The sequence below is a fragment of the Colias croceus genome, chromosome 22, assembly GCF_905220415.1.
Source record: "Colias croceus chromosome 22, ilColCroc2.1".
Lineage (NCBI taxonomy): Eukaryota > Metazoa > Arthropoda > Insecta > Lepidoptera > Pieridae > Colias > Colias croceus.
Window position 1 is genome coordinate 4,398,623 of NC_059558.1, and position 19,218 is coordinate 4,417,840.

General features: G+C 31.1%; 2 protein-coding genes across 3 annotated transcripts; both read left to right on the forward strand.

Moving 5' to 3' along the window:
* Positions 1-3,140: 3,140 nt before the first annotated feature.
* LOC123701736 (plasminogen receptor (KT)) lies at positions 3,141-6,355 on the forward strand. Its single transcript, XM_045649247.1, has 4 exons — positions 3,141-3,350; positions 3,644-3,774; positions 4,500-4,609; positions 5,070-6,355. Exons 1-4 carry the CDS (start codon positions 3,270-3,272, stop codon positions 5,201-5,203), a joined length of 456 nt encoding a protein of 151 aa, XP_045505203.1. The 5' UTR covers positions 3,141-3,269; the 3' UTR covers positions 5,204-6,355.
* A 2,934-nt stretch (positions 6,356-9,289) lies between these two features.
* Positions 9,290-17,451, forward strand: LOC123701737 (mitogen-activated protein kinase 15). 2 transcript variants are annotated; one of them, XM_045649248.1, is made up of 8 exons: positions 9,290-9,456; positions 9,703-10,066; positions 12,141-12,347; positions 13,621-13,761; positions 14,381-14,520; positions 15,353-15,551; positions 16,002-16,160; positions 16,507-17,451. In XM_045649248.1, exons 2-8 carry the CDS (start codon positions 9,738-9,740, stop codon positions 16,988-16,990), a joined length of 1,659 nt encoding a protein of 552 aa, XP_045505204.1. In that variant the 5' UTR covers positions 9,290-9,456; positions 9,703-9,737; the 3' UTR covers positions 16,991-17,451. The 2 variants fall into 2 exon arrangements, with proteins under 2 accessions (XP_045505204.1, XP_045505205.1); XM_045649249.1 differs by having other exon boundaries at positions 9,718-10,066.
* Positions 17,452-19,218: the final 1,767 nt, after the last annotated feature.

Here is a 19,218-nt window from a genome sequence, read left to right on the forward strand (position 1 = left end):
ATTAAGTATAAAAAACTTGATGGTCAAAAGAAAAGGATATTAAAAGAGGAAAGTATTAATTCATGGCAAAACTTATGTACTAGTTTTAATAGAATGACACCTGTTTCTCAAATATGGAGTTATGTAAAAAGATTTAAAAGAATAGGTTCTTGCCATAATAGGAATTTCAATGATGACTGGATTCCAAGCTTTTTAGATAACATATCAGATTCAACACAGTTAAATGAAGATAGGTTATATGCCATTTTACATAAATCTGTTGAAAACTCTAAAAATGCATTTCTCAATAGCAAATTTACCATCAATGAACTGTACATTTCAATTAAAAGTAGGAAAGATACAACACCAGGGTTAGATAGTATTCCATACTTATTAATTAAAAAGTTACACCCCAATGCGCAAGAAATTTTATTAAATATATACAATAAACTTTGGTTAAATTTAGTAATACCAGACTCATGGAAAACTCAATGTGTAATCCCGATTTTAAAGCCAAATAAACCTGCGAACAATCCTCTATCATATAGACCTATTTCTCTGTCATCATGCTTGGGCAAACTTTTTGAAAATATGTTAAAATTACGTTTAGATTACTTTGCTGAGACACAGCAAAAATTACCAGACATACAGTTTGGATTCAGAAAAGGAAGAAGTTGCTCTGAAAGCTTTGTATCTCTTATATCAGACCTTAAAAAGGCAAAATTGAGTCACAGTAATGTTATATGTGTCTTTTTAGATGTTAAAGGTGCATTTGATAATGTTAATATTGAGAGCTTGATAAATGTATTGCAAGAGTTGGAATTACCAAGACATATTTTAAACTGGATTTTAAACTTTTTATATAAAAGAACTCTATTTGTAAAATACAACAATAAATTACATGGACCTAGAACTGTAAACAAAGGGACAATGCAGGGAGCAACATTATCACCTTTATTGTACAACTTATACACATCTCAGATCCTTAATTTTGTAGACACATCAGAAGTTAAAATATTGCAATTTGCTGATGACTTGCTTTTATATTGTGAAAATCAAAATCTTAATATAGCTGTTGAAAATATGAATACAGCATTAAGACAATTGCATTATTATTATAGTTACATATTAAAACTTCAAATAAGTTCGGAAAAAAGCAATGTTCTTATTTTTAGTAAAGATCCTTTTGCACACTCTACTGTAAATATTAAATATAATAATGAAATCATTCCTAGTACCAATCAACATAAATTTCTAGGTGTAATACTAGATGATAAATTGAAATTTGATAAGCATATTAATTACATATGTCAGAATGCTATGAGGGGCATAAATATCTTAAGAAGCTTAGCAGGAACTTTTTGGGGATCTGATCCAAAAACATTGAGTATGCTATATAAAAGTATAGTCAGAAGTCATTTTGATTATAGTTCTTTAGCTTATATGAATGTTAGTAATACATTATTAAGAAAATTGGATGTGATACAAAATATGGGTCTGAGAATAATTAGTGGAGCCATGCGCACCACTCCTATTAATTCTATGGAAATTGAGAATTGCATACCTCCATTGTGTCTTCGACGATTACAGCTGGCTGAGAGATTTTGTTTGAAGGTGTTATCTTGTAATAATAATATTGTTCTAAATAATATCATTCATCCAATTCTACAGTCAGCTGGTACTCTCAACATCACGGCTAATACAATTATCTCAGGTAATTTGCCTGAAATTATAACAATAGTGAATTATGTAAAAAATCTAACACAAGATATGTACATTAGCAACAAATGGCCAATTTACAAATTCCCTTATGATACATTACTTAATTTTCTAGATATAAAGTGTGATTTAGATTCTGTTAATAACAAGTTTGAATTCAGACAATATATATCCAATAAAACTGATTTTTACATTGTATATACCGATGGCTCTAAGAGTGATTGTCATGTTAAGGCTGCATTTTATGACCCACAAATGAAAGTAACTAAATGTTTCAGAATGCCAAATAGTTGTAGTATTTTCACAGCAGAAAGTTGGGCCATTCTGGCTGCTTTGACATATGTAAAATGTAATGTAATTAATTTAAATATTTTGATAGTTTCAGATTCCAAAAGTGTGTTATCTGCTTTATGTAATTGCAATTTTGTATATAAACAGAATTATATTTTGTATAGGATTAAGGATTTATTACGAATTATTGGCAAACATATAGAATTTGTATGGGTTCCCTCACACAGTGGCATAACTGGTAACGAAATTGTAGACGAGGCAACACGTCAGGAGCATGATGAAGACCTGACAGGATCTTTCAAAGTTCCTTTCACGGATTATTATCATCACTTTAAAACTTTAATGAAAAATATGTGGCAAGATTACTGGGATTTGACCACAGAAAACAAAGGAAAATGGTATGCAAATTTACAGAGAAACTTACCAGCAACACCTTGGTATAATGATTTCAGATACACTAGTCGAAAGTTTATAACGATCATCAACCGTTTGCGGTTTGGGCATTGCTTGGTTCCAGCGCATCTTTATAGGATGAAAATAATTACAGAAAACATTTGTACCCATTGTTCCCAGGAAAATGCAGACATAAACCATATTATTTTACAGTGTCGAACGTTTGGTATTCAAAGATTGACACTTGTCAGTGAAATAAGTGATATCGCCCAAGAACATTCAATTAGTGTTCCCCGCCGGGTCGAAGATTTATTATCTAACAAAGATTATTTCATTCCATTATATAATTACATTGTTAATACTGTAGAGAAAATTTAATTTCTAATATTGTTTTGAGAAACGATCGAATATATATGTATAATTGTATTGTAAAATTAGTAAATAAGTTAAAATATTAATGTTAGTTCTGTACATATCTTATTATAATTATTTTATTATTTTTTAATGTATGTTTTTATATTATATTGAAATGTATATAACTTTAAGATTGCGACTGAAGGACTTGTATCCATGGTTATGAATAAATTATTAAAAAAAAAAAAAATTCTGCAAGAAATTCTGCTGCATACAAATTACAATATTGTGTCAAGTGTGAAGTGTCAATTGTCATTTGCACTGTAAATACTAAATTGTAATTTGTCGTAAATTTGTACCTAATGTTTGTAATTTGTCAATGAATAAGGTTGTAATTTGTATTACATTTTTGTAATCAGTTATCACAACAGAATAACGTCAAAATATCTATTGTTTTATTATTATTCCTTGTATAATTCAGTTAGCATCATTGATTAATAATTAATTTTTAACAAGTGAATTAAGCAATTAAAATGGGCAACCTTATATCCATTAATTTAGAGGATCATTATAAAAATAATGAAAAGTTCTTACAAAGCTTAAATGAAATAGCGGTATGTATTATAATATTACTAGCTTACCGACCGCGGCTTCGCCCGCTTTGTATAAAACCTATTAAATTATATAGGTAGGTACCTACTAAAACCTTCCTCTTGAATCGCTCTATCTATCAAAAAAACCTGCATTAAAATCCGTTGCGTAGTTTTAAAGATTTAAGCATACAAAGGGACATAGGGACAGAGAAAGCGACTTTGTTTTATACTATGTAGTGATGTAGCTATAAATTATTATTTTTTGTTTTTGTAATAGCAGCTTATTAATTTCTATTGTATTAAACACTTTTTAGATTGAAAGACAAATTCAATTGCAAAATCAAATGGCTGAAAGGCAAAGGGCTACAGCAGTGGCGAAAAGCAGGGATATATTTCTTTGGCTCACAGCATTTCATATTACTGCTGCGACTGGTTTGTTTACTGGGTATGTTACAATAATTTTATATTTATTCTTCTTACTAACAATACTAACTAAAATTATTTAAAATATTTAATTGATGTTTTATGTGTATTCCTGTGAATATTATATAATATGCAAGTAAAAAGAATATTAAATGCATCCCAAATAAAATCATAGGAGTAGTCTGTATGAAATGAGACATGAAACTTATTAGTACACTAGTGTACGTAGTGTTCTACGCACATGTACATGATTTATGAAACTGTCTGCCGTTCAGTAATCTATACTAATATTATTAAGCTGAAGAGTTTGTTTGTTTGAATGCGTTAATCTCGGGAACTACTGGTCCGATTTGAAAAATTCTTTCGGTGTTAGATAGCCTATTTATCGAGAACGGTTATAGGCTATATATCATCACGCTACGACCAACAGGGGTGGAGCCACGGGGGTGAAACCGCGCGGAGCAGCTAGTCGTGTATATGTAGAAACAGTGTTATAAGTAAAAAACACAGTTTTATAGGTTCATTTCAATTAAGATTATTTTATAAAATTATTACAAGTTCTCATAGGCTTGTGCAGTATATTGAAATTAGATTATTTTGTTCTGAGTATATCCTATCAAATAGTACATAGTTTACATTGATATAATTTGTTTACTATTGACTTTCCTATCAGTAACTAATTATGTAATAAGTAAGTATATATACTCAACTTATACGATACATAATGACCTAAAATGTTGTTTCTAGGTTCCGAAGGACAAAAAGGGCATATTTCTTGTTTCCTCTTATTCCATTGACATTTGTGAATCTGTATTATTGGGATTTGGCATATGGCAACAAGTTACACAGGATTAGGAGTAAGTATGAATTTTTTATAAATAAAAGTGATAATGAAAAAATGAACATTGCACCCAAGAAAAAAACTATAGTCTTGCCATTTCTCTAATAAGATGTGTCTTGTTGAGTGTTGCCAGATTAGGAAACAAAATTAATTATTTATTTATATCTATTTATGATATCTATTGTATGTACTGAAGTATAATTCATGGGAAGTAACTACCATCTCTAAAGAATACAATGTAGTTGAATTGAGAATATTCCCCTTAGTTAAACACATGATTTGTAAACATTTTGATTAATAAGTACATTAAATTATTTCCTTAGAAATAGAACTCTTATATTGAACTGCTGAGACTTTTATGTACAATTGTTACTAAAGTTTTTGTATAGTGTGTTATAATATTACACAAACAATTTCAAATTTTTATTTTTTATTATTCCGTTTCTTAATAAATAAATTTTTCATTTAATGAATAGTGGAAGCTGAGCACATAATGACACATGAAGTAGACATGCTCAAAGTGCCTTGCGGACTACCAACACCATCCTCTATTGACCAAGGCAGAGAGGCAGAGGAAGAAACTAAGAAAATCCACCCTCCAATGCCTTAAATTGATAATTATGACTGCACTTTGAAGGTAAAATAGACCAAAGAGCTGCTGTATGGAAATAATGTTTGTGTTTTTTAATATGGCAATATGAAATATGAAGGTAAAATAGAGCAAAGATTGCTAAATTGAAATATATATATATTTTTTATTGCGGCAATATGAAATATTTTGTTGTCTATAAAGGAATAAGTAAGGTAAAAAGCTTTTGTCAATTAAGTATAATTTTGCTATATATCATGCATTTAGTATTGGCAATTTAAAACGCCTAATTTATACGTCATGCTAATTTCCTATATAAAAATACTAATGTATTAATAATAATAATATTCCAAAATATTGTCTGAATAGGTGTTTTTGCTTGAACAAATAAAAATTTTAGAATTTCAAAGTGCAGTATTTAATATAATGCACAAAGATGTTCACTTGATAGTTTTAATATCTTAAATTAATTATGGCTCATTCAATTTGAAAGTGTGCCTTCAAGGCTTTTAGATTAAAATGGGATTATTCAGTATAAGAATATAATATAATGTATTTTTTTTTATTGTGAATATGGAAGCACTTGACCACAATCTCTTCTGATGTTAAGCTGAGATGTGGTCTAAGATGGTACGCTCTTCCCTAGAAAATAACTGTTAACTCTATGCTGATGTTGATTTACGTAGTGTGTCCTTTTTTATATATATTTATTTAAAAAAACATACAATGGCATTGAAATAATATGAGTTTAGTCAATAATTTTTATAAATTATTTATGTAATTAATATTTATGAAAGTATTAAAAATTGTGATATTTTTCATAAACAACGAAACTAGTGATCATATTGAGGAATTGTGAAGAAATGATTTACATACTTGATTACTAGAGTGGCATAGGGACCCAAAGTGGGTCTGGGCCTCCGACAATAACAGCCAAAGTCTAGTAAAGTTTTTAAGGGGTTTTGTATGGTTTTAAATAAAAAAAATAGAGATTTCAAATAGTCTGATGTTTTTAAATATTAGGAATTGTTATGAGAGAGAGAATATATGATTTCATTGTTATTGAATGCATTTTTTCAAAGATTTACTGGTAATGAATAATCCCATTCATAGAATTTGCTAGTTCGCTTAGTTTTATTATATAAGGTGGATCTGTATTCTGTACTTTACACATTATACTTATATTTTAAACCTATTATTAAGGAATTATTATTATTTTTTAAATTTTATTTACTCTTATACCTATGTTTGCTTTTATATTATTTTTTTATGTGATAATTATTTAACATAGGTACTATATTATGCTATTATAAAAAATATGTTACTTTAAAAACGATGTAATCTTGATGCTTTAGTCTTTACACATGTTAATACAATTTTGTAAACATATTTTTGTTATATAATTTTTAAGTTTTATAAACAATATGATTGTTAAATGAAACACCATTGAAACAGCAATAATTTAGTGATTAAAATAGTGATGATTGTTATAATTTACATTTTACTAATACATATAATACATAGTATATTTAAGACACATTTTGTTATATATGTATCGTATTTAATTGATAAATGTGACAAAAATAATTCAAATATTCAATTGTTATTGGATATATAATTCTTAGGCCGCTTTTCCATCTGCAAGAAAACTTCCGCAAGAAATGTCCGACAGTCTGTCTGCAAGTCTACTTGCAGGTGGAAACGCGGCCATAGACTTGCAAGCTGCTGTCAGATGGACTGTCGGACATTTCTTGCGAAAGTTTTCTTGCAGATGAAAACGCTGCCTTAGATAATAATCATAGACATTTGTGCGTGTCCGGAAATAATTCATATGAATATGAATACTCATACTATTTCAATCTCAATTATCTAAATTCTAAACTAACTTTCTATTAAATAATATCTCAACATCTCGAAAGTAATCTTAGTTTTAAGCATCTAGCTATTAATTAAGTAGAATTTAGCATATCATGCTTAACTTATAATATGTATGGTTACTGTATATTATATTGACAACTTTTTATATTATTTTTTATTTATAAAAGTTGCTGTTTATTCTTTTCCAAGGATTTTTCATAAGTGTCACCAACTCCATATATGTATGTTCAATATTATTATATGAATGTACTTTTTGCAAATAATTGTTCTTAGGAATATTTACTTTTATATGCTTATCGTTAACATGACAAATTTATATTTTTTTTTATGTTATTAACACTGTTTTAGCAATCGTTATATTATTATCTGTATAATACATAAGTACATAAAGGTTTTTTTTTGTCAAAGCTTAATTTTAAGTATTCAAGTTTTGATTCTGATGTTAATCTTGTTTTGTTATTTGTATAACTTACAGTTACCATTCAAACCAAGAAACTTTAATTATATTGTTACTGTGATCACGTAGTTATATGTAACATCCACACAGAGCCAATGTGTGCACTTAAATAATAACTTGTAATCAATACATTGTACTTAATGTGACTATAAATTAGAAATAATTTTTTCGCTTTTGCAATCAGAAATAATTGTGTAATTTGTAAAATGCATTATGATAATGGTTTCAGAAATACGTAAAGAATGTTTTTGCATAGTTTTAAGGTTATAGTTAAGTTTAGTTATAAGTTATAGTTTTAAGGCACTTAAGTACTTATTATATTACTTATAATATTTTTTTCAACGCTTTTTTATTTTTTTTTATTTTATTTTATTCATAAAAGGTACCTTACAGCTGTTGATAAGATAAATTATACTAATTACATATAAAAACGCCAATTACAAGGCACACCGATAATAGTAAAATTGTGTGACAAAAAACGGCAAATTACAAAGGTACTAGTTATAATTGTTTTCTTTTACTTTAACAAACTTAACTTAACTTTAACAAAAAATTCTTGGTGAAACACAAAAAAATCATTTTACCCAAAAATCACGTTATTTTGGCTACATTTGTTACATAACCTTTGGCTCTGTGTGGACACACCATTAGTGTAAGCTCGGTAGTGGCAAATTAAACTTATAACTGCAATTAATGATTCCTACATTACATATTCGCATTTTAATATTGAGCATTGAATGCTTTTTCCTATTACAGTATTATTGTTTTAGTATTTAAGAGTGTTAATGTCAATAAATCTTAAAACATTATTCAAGTGAGTTTTTTTAAACTATCCCCTTATAGTTTATACATATGCTTATCTACACTAATATTATAAAGAGAAAAACTTTGTTTGTTTGATTGTAATGAATAGGCTCATAAACTACTGGATCGATTTTAAAAATTCTTTCACCATTCGAAAGCTACATTATCCACGAGTAATGTAGGCTAGGTTTTATCCCGGAAATCCCACGGGAACGGGAACTATGCGGGTTTTTCTTTGAAAACGCGGGCGAAGCCGCAGGCGGAAAGCTAGTAGTTTATACAAATGCTTAAATATTAAATAAATGTTTTATTAAAATGAAGATGAATTTTAATAAAACATTGTATTAAAAAATATTAACTACTTACTTATGAGATTTTTTTTCAACCGTTTTTAAGAGATTTTCTGACAATCGTTAGGTAATAATTGACCAACTAATTATATTATAGTTTTGAATCGAATGAGCATTTCATTTAAATAGAATATAATAAAAAATTGATTCACTTGATATCCAATAACAATAAACAAGGTACCTAATATAAATGTATTTGATTGAACTTGATTTAAGGAGAAGACTTATAAATATTTTAATACCGACTCGAGGAGTACTCTACATTTCTACTGTAGGTACATAGTTACATCCATGTTACATCACTTTGTGACTTTATTTTGAACTAGCTTTCCACCCGCTGCATCGCCCGCGCAGTCAAAGAAAAACCCGCATAGGTAGTTCCCGTTCCCGTGTGATTTCCGGGATAAAACCTATCCGATGTCCTTTCTCGGGTATCAAAATATCTCTATACTTACCAAATTTCATGCAAATTGGTTCAGTAGTTAAGGCGTGATTGAGTAACAGACAGACAGACAGAGTTACTTTCGCATTTATAATATTATAATAATAAGTATGGATAATCGATACAATATCAGCAGACTACACAAATAATTTATCAAACTATCAATATGAAAGTTGACAGTTACGTTACCATAGCAACCATCATGTTGTTTAGCCGCCGTAAACAAAATATGAATTTCGGCAAGTCAACCAAGAAACGTGCTCAGAGTCCACTGTAAAAATATTTAGAGAAACAAATTTGATAATAACCATGTTTTCAGTGGTATTAGTTTGTTATTTTCCACGTAAGTACATGTTTTATAGTAAACATATTACGACATAATAATTGTGGTAATGTTAATTATATGTATTTGTTCAAAATCGATCTTCGGTTGCTTAGTACAATCAATATAATTTAAAATTCATGTTTGTCATGCTTTGCTATTCAAATTACTTTCATTCAAATTATCGTAAACCTATTGGAGACGTTTGCGTTTTAGCGAAATAACCCTTTTACCCTTATGAGTTATGAATATTAACAAAGCCTTTAGGTTTGTGTTTTGTAGAGGCATAAAATATAAAAACAATGAGTCAAAACCAAGCGAATATAAAAAAGGATGAGCACAAAAAGAAAGAGAAAGAAAAAGATGGACAAAAGAAGAGTCCTGAAAAAAACATGTCAGAGATAGATGAACATATTCTAAAGAGGTTTGATATTAAAAAGAGACTTGGCAAAGGCGCTTATGGAATCGTGTGGAAGGCGGTTGATAAGAAAAGCAAAGATGTTGTGGCGATTAAAAAAATATTCGACGCGTTCCGAAATCAAACAGACGCGCAGAGGACTTTCAGGGAAATCATATTTTTGCAATCATTCAGGAATCATCCGAATATAGTCAAACTTCATAGCATTCACAGGTGAGGTCGTAGTTAATATTAAAGTACAATTATGTACTTTAATATTTTTAATTTAAATTTTATACGAGTTGAGTCAGGGTAAACGTGGCACTTGAAAATAATAAAAACTTTTCAAGCAAAATATTATTCGTGGCATCACAGGATCGCATGCCAGTTTTGAATAAATTTAAATATTTCAATATACTTAGCCATTATTAGATACACCTGCTTATAAATTATTATATCATGTTTGTAAATATTATAAAGAGATTTTACTGGATTACGGGGATGTAACCACGAAGCGCTGAGCGCAGCTATATTCCTGACAGATACATAATTCACGCACTTTTATATTTTTTCATTGACTCATACGATTAACTATTTAATACATTATTCCATCTCCATACTTTTCTACGTTATTTCTTTTTCCATTTATTTTTATTCCGCACGCAATTTCAATACATAATCCAACTGGATTATATTGTATTGACTTTTGTTTGTAACTACAAATTCAAAATATTGGCTACTACACATACTACATTACATACTAATTAAAAACAGTGTCCGTGCCGAGCACACGTGTCAGAAGTGAAACTTCTTTGGCAAGATTCAAAGATACTAAAATCTTTGCCTTACTCAATGACGTGGCGGTATTGCCTTGACGCGACCATCAAATTTTACTCTCCATGCGCCTTAACCCTAGAACACTAACCTTATTTTTCAACGTTTAATACTAACCTTCGTCGTTTCGACTACGCTGTTTATTGGAGGGGATTTAGGGGTTTAATTTAAAAAATATATTTGTAGTTATGTCTTTATTTTAAGGACAAGGTATTAATCTATATATAAAAATATAAAAATATTTATTTTAACATAGTTTTAATTCAAACAGTCATCAAAATGAGATCACAGTTTACACGCTTTTTGAACATTCTTAATTTTTTTGAAAAATTCCGTACAAATAATATATACCTCTAAATTGCTCGAAATAAAGTATTACTTACAAAAATAATATCTGGAAAATTAATTAAAAATATAATTTTGATAATAGCTTAGGATCTAAAACATTTGTGACACACATCAAGTTTGTGTTCCCCACACAACGATTTTTGCACCTAGTGCACCTATTTTTAGGTCTACCTTTGCTTTACGGAGGGACATAATATAGCATATTATATGTTTATTTTAGTTTGCTATGGAGGCACATTAGCAGCATTACTTTGCTCAGTCTCATTTATAACTTTCACATTATTTATTTCTGGCATGTTTAAAATTTATGTAATTGAGTCCCAAAGTGTATCAGTAATGTCACCAGTAATTATACCTGAAAAACATTGAAGAGGATCTAAAATATCTTGAAAAAAGCGTCACACACAGGTCCACGTGCTATGTATCTATGTTCTTTGAAGGTCTTCTGCTTTGTGGCCTTGACTGTTGTGATGACCATAATATGTGTTTGTCTTTCCCAAGAAGAATGGTATGCGATGGTCTTGTAATCGCTAGGGTCAGCTGAAGTGCTAGGTATCTCATCTTCAATAGAACGTGGGGAGATGTATTACTACTTGCCTCATAATCTTGATCTGGAAATTGCTCTTTATTTACAGTAGAAACTTCATCATCACCCTCCGTTTCATGCCTCTTCAGCCTCAATGTGGTCTTCAGGCTCTCTCGCAGATGAATTTTCCTCATCGCTTTCAACTTCTAAAACTAACATATGAATCGTATCTAAAAATAAAATAATAGGCACCATTATAAAACATAAAATAACGTAATTTTAACTTAACTAAATAGTACGAAAAGTTACGTTAATACTAACCTTCGTCGATGTGACGAGCCATGGTTGCTGGAACACCGCGTGTGGACCTTCCACGCACAAAGCACTACCGTCCATCGCAAGCGCAACGGGTTGGCTGAGATTAGCTGAAGTCAGAAAACCATACGGTCGCACGCGTAAAAGTTATAGCGATTTTTTTGGTGACGCGTCGTCGAATCGACGAAGGGTAGTAATCTAGGAAGTTTCACTTCAAAACTTCAAGAACTAATTCTGGCTCTGAATAAAAAAAAATCCAAAATTTAAAAAATATCGGTCATCCAGGGCCACGAACAACCGCGACATCTACCTAGGCTTCGAGTATATGGAGACGGATCTACACAACGTGATAAAACGCGGCAACATACTGAAGGATGTGCACAAGCGGTACATTATGTACCAAATGCTGAAGGCGACGAAATACATACATTCAGGCAACGTGATACATAGGGATCAGAAGCCGAGTAACGTGCTTATTGATAGCGCTTGCAGGTAAGTAGTTTAAATATATATTACTAGTGGTCCGCCCCGGCTTCGCCCGTGATACATATTTCGCAATAAAAGGTCCTGGTCAATGTCCTTTCTCGGGTATCAAAATATCTCCATACCAAATTTCATGCAAATTGGTTCAGTAGTATAGGCGTGATTGAGTAACAGACAGAGTTACTTTCGCATTTATAATATTAGTATGGATTAGTATGGATTGTTTTGATTATTTTTTAATGGTGATGGAAAAAACCTGTTTTTTACGTCAGAATTTTTTAAAAATTAAAAATAATAATTAATTTAATTTTTTAATTTAGGCGAATGCATTCTTACTACTTTCTCGTATTTAAGCTGGAGCTGCTGGTCACATTAAAATATAATTCATCCTAAGCAATGCGTATAGGCTTCTACTGCATTGATATACATATTTTGTTGTTATTATTTCATAATTTATATTAGTTTCACGTTTTTTTCCTACTTCAAAACGCCGAATTTATTTTAAACTTTTCTCAGTAGGTATCTACATATTAAAGAATCAATGATGATGATGAAATCATAATATTTTAACCATCTGTTTGTCTCCATTATGAACAATATTTTTCGGGCTTTGCGATTTCAAAGCTGAATAAAATGAAGCGTGCATTTTATCTGTTTTTTTTTAAATTATCCTTTTATGCTTGTTTTCTTTGCGTGACAAAGCTAAGTGATACTTTTTAACGGCAACGTTGTTTATTGCTATGAACCCCGCGATTCTTATACACGCATAAGTAATTGGAGTCGATTTAGGAAATGAAAAGTTTTAATGGAAATTCTATTGCCATTTGCAAACAACGGAATATTACAATATAATAATAATTAATTATGCTATACTTTTTCAAAAAATGTCAGGTCGGAAATTGATAATTTTTTGTTCAGTTTATTTATAAAGTTGATGGTCCAATAGATAGGCTTTAATGCATATTATAAAATAACTATATAATAGAAGATATGTTGGTAATCCATATATTCTCTAGGACCTAGGTGCCTGTTTTTCGGTTGTCGGTTAATCAAAACGACCATTTTGAATAATATGAGAGACCGGCATTAGAAGAGACAAATTCTTTCTTTTGAAGTGAAACTTCCTTACCGTTGAGAGTGAAAATTTCAAGGTCGCGGCATGGTAATACCGTTTGGTATTTTTTAATCTTGCCAAGGAAGTTTCACTTCTGACACATACTCTCTTTTTTTAGTTGAAATGTACAAATTTCGTATACAAATTGATATTTAAATTACTCAAAAGGGTGAAACTAGCGGATTTTGGCCTGGCTAGATCCGTATCATCCATGTACTCCGGAGGGGAGGAGGGCGCGGACCCTTGCTTGACTGACTACGTGGCTACGAGGTGGTATCGGGCACCAGAAATACTGATTGCTAGTAAGAAGTAAGTTTTTTGGTTATTTATTCTTAAGTCCTTTGCGAATTGCGTCTTTATTAAAGTGAAACTTTTATTACATCGTCTCAAACTTTTTGGTCTGTGTAGCGCATGTCGCGTGTATCGCGGCTGCCGAGTAGGTATACCTACTCGGCACGCGACATGCGCTACACAAAGCAGTGTTCGGAACCGTTCGAACAGTTTCACTTACCGTGGTTTCATAAAACCACACAACATTTTTATTCTTAGAAGTTGCATAACGTTACCATGAGATAGATAAATAATTATAATTGTAGGTATCAGAATCAATGAATAATTAATGGTAATAACAAGCCAGAAAACTAACTTAATTTACCAATTAAAAGTTGACGATTGTTCTTACCTACTACTAAAATTATAGTTGAAGTACTAAGATTGTGTATTTCATTGAATATCATAATATTATCTCCTACTATGACTGAATGTAATTTTTGTAAGTTCTAAGGTTATCTTTTATTTATCCCTGAAGCCTTTTTTACATCGCCGCACGTTATCGCTTCATATGTATGAAATATAATATTATATGCTGTCACATTTAGATCTGGTATTATAGATAAATGTAACAACCTGAATAATATCATGTCCACAGCTATACAAAAGGCATAGACATGTGGTCGCTGGGTTGTATCCTTGGTGAGATGTTAACGGGATCTCCACTTTTCCCGGGAACGTCCACCGTAAACCAGATTGAGAGAATAATGGCCGCTCTACCAAGGCCTTCGACGGAAGGTAAATACTATTTGCTTATATTATGTTATTCTACTTTATAAAATCTAGTTAAATTCAGCTATCTATGGTATTATTTTTTCTAAGAATTTAATTAAATAAATGTTAGGTAAATTTAAAAAAAAATTGAAATTTACTTCTTATTATCAGCCATATTATAATGATCATCATGCATCCTTTTATTATTTAAATTTAACAAATCTAAATAAGTATATTAAATACCATCTTAACGATGTATATAAATCTATAACGATTGGGCACGTGGGCCACGATTATAGCGCTACCGCGCTACGCACTAAAACAAAAGAGTCGTGATGATTTTTCGTAACGCTCGCATCAGGCGCGGTCCCAGCCTGACATTTTGGGGGGGGACACGCAGCTGGAAAGGTATGGAATCCCCCCCCAACCGTACTCGCCAAATATCGTATTCAAGTGAAGAAGAAGTGATAAGCAAAAACTTGAGAAAATCGTACTCGATAAAATAGAAAAAAATTCTTATACTGTACAATATATTATAAAAAAACCGGCCAAGTGCGAGTCGGAAGCCGTTAGCTGCAAATTTTCGCAAATTTCAACATTTGCAAGGGATTAAAAACAGGTTTAAACAGAACTTTAGATGTGCGAGTGACTCCGATTTGCACCAGTTTTTTATATATTGTACAGTATAAGAATTTTTTTCTATTTTATCGAGTACGATTTTGGGGGGGGTCATGTCCCCCGTGACCACCCCCCAGGGACCGCGCCTGGCTCGCATAGCCACCTTAGCCACCGTACCGCATGCTAAGGAACTTCGTTCCAATAAAGCATATAGCATAATTATATTTCCATGCGCCAGATATAACAGCAGTATGCACGGGCTACGGATCCTCTCTCATCCGCGAGCAAGCGTCTACCAAAGCGGGTGTGACGTCACTCCACAACATGCTCTCTTGCGCGCCGCGTGACGCAGCGGAATTGGTTCAGCATTTGCTGGTGTTCAACCCGGCGAAGCGGCTCAGCGCTGAGAGGGCGCTGCACCATGAATATGTCGCTAAGTGGGTTAATTGATTGTTAAAAAATATAAATTATGTTTAAAACATTTTTTCTTGATTTTTTTTAATTAGAGTTGTGTTTTTCTCGTTATTATTTTCACTTTTGCAGACTTAAATGGTGTTACCACAAAAAATTTAAACAGTCTAACTTTAAACCAGGGATCTGTCACTTTAATATTGAATGTCTGAACTTGTCTATGTGAAATACGACAAAACCAGATTAAAGAGAACCAGAGCTTGACCTACCCTGTCTAAATTTTTTTGTGGTAAGAAAGAAAATATCCTTTAGAGTTATATTTGACCGACGTTCAATGAAGCACGCCCTCATTTTTTTTTCTATGGATATCTATTGATACTTTTACAATAAATGCAACTGTTTTCATTTAATTAGGAACTTCTCTTACATACAAACAGTATATTGTTATACTAAATTATCTAATTATTTGGATTCAGGTTCCACAGAGAGCGAGACGAACCAACATTACCTTCAGACGTGCTCCTTCCGCTACGAGATGATAAGCAAATGTCGGTCGACGACTATAGAAACAAATTATACAGCATCATGGCTAAAGGCTTCCAGAACAGTCCACAATTACGGAAAAGTCATTCTAGGTTAGAAGATTAAAATTTATTTGGGTGGGGAAATGTATGTATATATGACGTATCAACTGATAAAGAACTGATGCAGAAATTAAAGCGAAAGATTTTATTTCTATTGTTTTAATTAATTCTTGTTAATTTCAAGGAACTTAATAAACTTTGAAGAAGGTTTACCTTACTGAATAAACTCGATTTTTCGCATCCTTTTTGCAAAAGTTTTTATAATATGTAAACAACTGAACGTTTTCCATCATTTTTTTTTACTAAGTATATGTCACCCCTCCTACTCACCTTTACAACACCTAAACGCTTAAAGAAAATGTTATGTCTGATTCAATAAAGTAACTTTGATTTACAGCGTAAAAACCCACACGCTCACAACGCCCATAAAAAGCAAGAGTTTCCAAGAGCAATCCGAAATAAAGCATCACAAGACGAAACTGACGTCATCAGCGGACACCAAGAGCAGACCAAAACTATCAAAAACCCTCGACAGACCCGTCAAAGAATTCAGATCGTATCAAACTATAAGCGAAAAGGAAAAGAAACCAGTTAAAGCGACAAGGCTTTTCGAACACCAAGATTGGTTGGGCGCGAACTGCAGGGGCGATTATTTGACAGATGTCAAAAATAGCGGCAAAAGTCCAGGAAATTTTACAAGGGACTTCTTTCAGCCAGTAAAACAGAGTTTGGACTCGAAGAAACATTTGCAGCAAAGGAGGAATTCTACGTCGTTTTCTACAATTACAATTGGTGATTCTGAACTGGATTATGGGAAGAATTCCAGGCATGGGGTGATTACGGCAAGCGCTCTGATGGATCTTAGGACTAGCATACGATAGTTTGGCGGTTTTGAGCATTTTTTTGATGATATTATATTTTGTGGTTTATTTGTTTGTGTTATGTGATTATGGTTTAAATTTGGTTCGACATAAGTAAGGTATATGGGATAGACACTCAATTATTTGTGAAAACCGTGGTACAGATATTTTCAATGGAAATTTAACACGGAGGACCTTTTTTGCGCAGAATAGTTATTTGAATTTTGGGTAGTTACTTGAATTTGTATTCTACAAACACACAGAGGGTCCTTAGCTGGAATGAGAGTAAAATATGTAAATAGATATAGAGAATGAATGTACCGCTTTACATTGTTTTTTTAACATGTGTGAAACCCCTTTATATTTTTTGCCATTTCAAGTTATTATAACCAGTTTAATAATATTGAGATCGTAAATAAATTATGCAAAGCCATCGATTCCTTATTACTATAAAGAATTTGCTTATTTATCTTTTACAAATGTGAAAGTATACCTACATATTATTATTATATAAATATTAGGTAGGTATACTATCTCGTTAAATTTAACGTATTTATTACCTACAAAGAATGTCCCTACTCTACTCAGATTACCATTTTGATTAGGCAGACATCTTTTAGAATATATTTACTGAAGTAGGAGAATTTACATATGGTTTTCTTCACTGAAATTATTTAGAGAAACAAGCTTTGATTACCTATATGAGGCGTCGACACGAGAAAACATACGGTTCTTTATGATTTTGTTAACTTTTGGCAAATTATACTTATATATATTTTTTTTTTCATTCTTCGAGTCAGTGTAATCAATATTGATATTTATTATCAAGGTCTGATTTTTAAAATACCAAGATATAACACTATGCAAATAAAATAATCATAATTAATAAAAATATACTAGCGAACTTAGTCAAAAAACCAAAGCAATCTAGTCTATAGATACTAGTCCTGAGATTAATATAGGTATCCTAGTCAATATTAGTGTTAAAGTTAATAGAATTATGTGCAATAACTATGATGCACAAATTTTCAGCTGTAGATGTCCTAAATGAGATAATATTGTGATACCTAAACACTGCCATAGACTTGTAACTTCTTTTGTAACTAACATTTTTCTCTCTTCAATTCAGAATGAACAGAATATTATAAACTATTGTATAGAGTGAATTTTTGGAAGTATTTGAAGAGATTTCATCCATAGATATAAATCTGACATACTTTATAATATCCACCCTGTATAATAGAAATAAATAAATAAAATAATAAATAATAGACATTAATAAAAAATTTACATAACATAGGTACATTTTACTTATTCTTGAAATAGGGAATTAATTTATACAGTAAATCGTGTTTGTACGTTTGTCAATAAAAATAGATATATCCAATGTATTGTGGAATAGCAATTATAAGTCATGTGGTGTTTTTGTTGGTGCATTTGGAAACTTACACTTAGTTACCGAAAATATTTTTAATTAAAATGACTACGATCGAAACAATGTATTTCTGAGCAATAAATAATTATGTTGTAGAGGGGTTGTGAACTCAAAGACGATACTGATCGTAATGATTTTATTTTGCACACAATATCCGTATTTATACAAAAATCGACCAAAAACAAAACCAATCAGAATTCTAATGTTGAAATTGAAATTTAGAATGCGCTCTGATTATGAAAAAGAATGCGCCGGCCTGTACACAATATGATACATATAAACTCTATGCATGTCTCCCATAATGTATTTATGAACTTTTTATAATATTAACAATTAGAAATTTTTGTTGCTATTAGGTTGTCTTAGGTTTGGTTGAAATAAAAGAGAAGCGAACTGTAATACAAGTGTTTTATTTTTCTTTGTTGTCTATGTTTAATATATTCAGTAAAAATGAAGTGGTATTGTGAGTGGTATGAATGCAGATTCTCAGACCCACGCCCACCCCATCCATATGTATATAGATGTGTATATAGATTTACACATAATTCGGTTCAGCCGTTTTGGAGGAGTTTGGTTACAAACATCGCAACACGAAATTTGATTGTATAATATACAAACTAATGTAATTAGTATGTTTAAAAATCGTAACGAACTACTACTCTATTACTATTCTCTATTATGTCTACATTACATTATAGAGAATCAGTTACCTATATAAAAAAACATAGAAAATACTTTTTTAAATATGATTGATTCTGAAAAAGATGGCAATATGCTGACAGTCTTCTTTCAAGAAAAATAAACTCCCGTCAAA

Bases quoted from the DNA above. Each gene is read 5' to 3' on its own strand.
- LOC123701736 (XM_045649247.1), top strand. From the start codon at position 3,270: ATGGGCAACCTTATATCCATTAATTTAGAGGATCATTATAAAAATAAT. The intron at 3,775-4,499 runs GTATGTTACAAT...TGTTGTTTCTAG, and splicing joins GCGACTGGTTTGTTTACTGG to GTTCCGAAGGACAAAAAGGG. The intron at 4,610-5,069 runs GTAAGTATGAAT...TTTAATGAATAG, and splicing joins CAAGTTACACAGGATTAGGA to TGGAAGCTGAGCACATAATG.
- LOC123701737 (XM_045649248.1), top strand. From the start codon at position 9,738: ATGAGTCAAAACCAAGCGAATATAAAAAAGGATGAGCACAAAAAGAAA. The intron at 12,348-13,620 runs GTAAGTAGTTTA...ATTACTCAAAAG, and splicing joins CTTATTGATAGCGCTTGCAG to GGTGAAACTAGCGGATTTTG. The intron at 14,521-15,352 runs GTAAATACTATT...TCCATGCGCCAG, and splicing joins ACCAAGGCCTTCGACGGAAG to ATATAACAGCAGTATGCACG.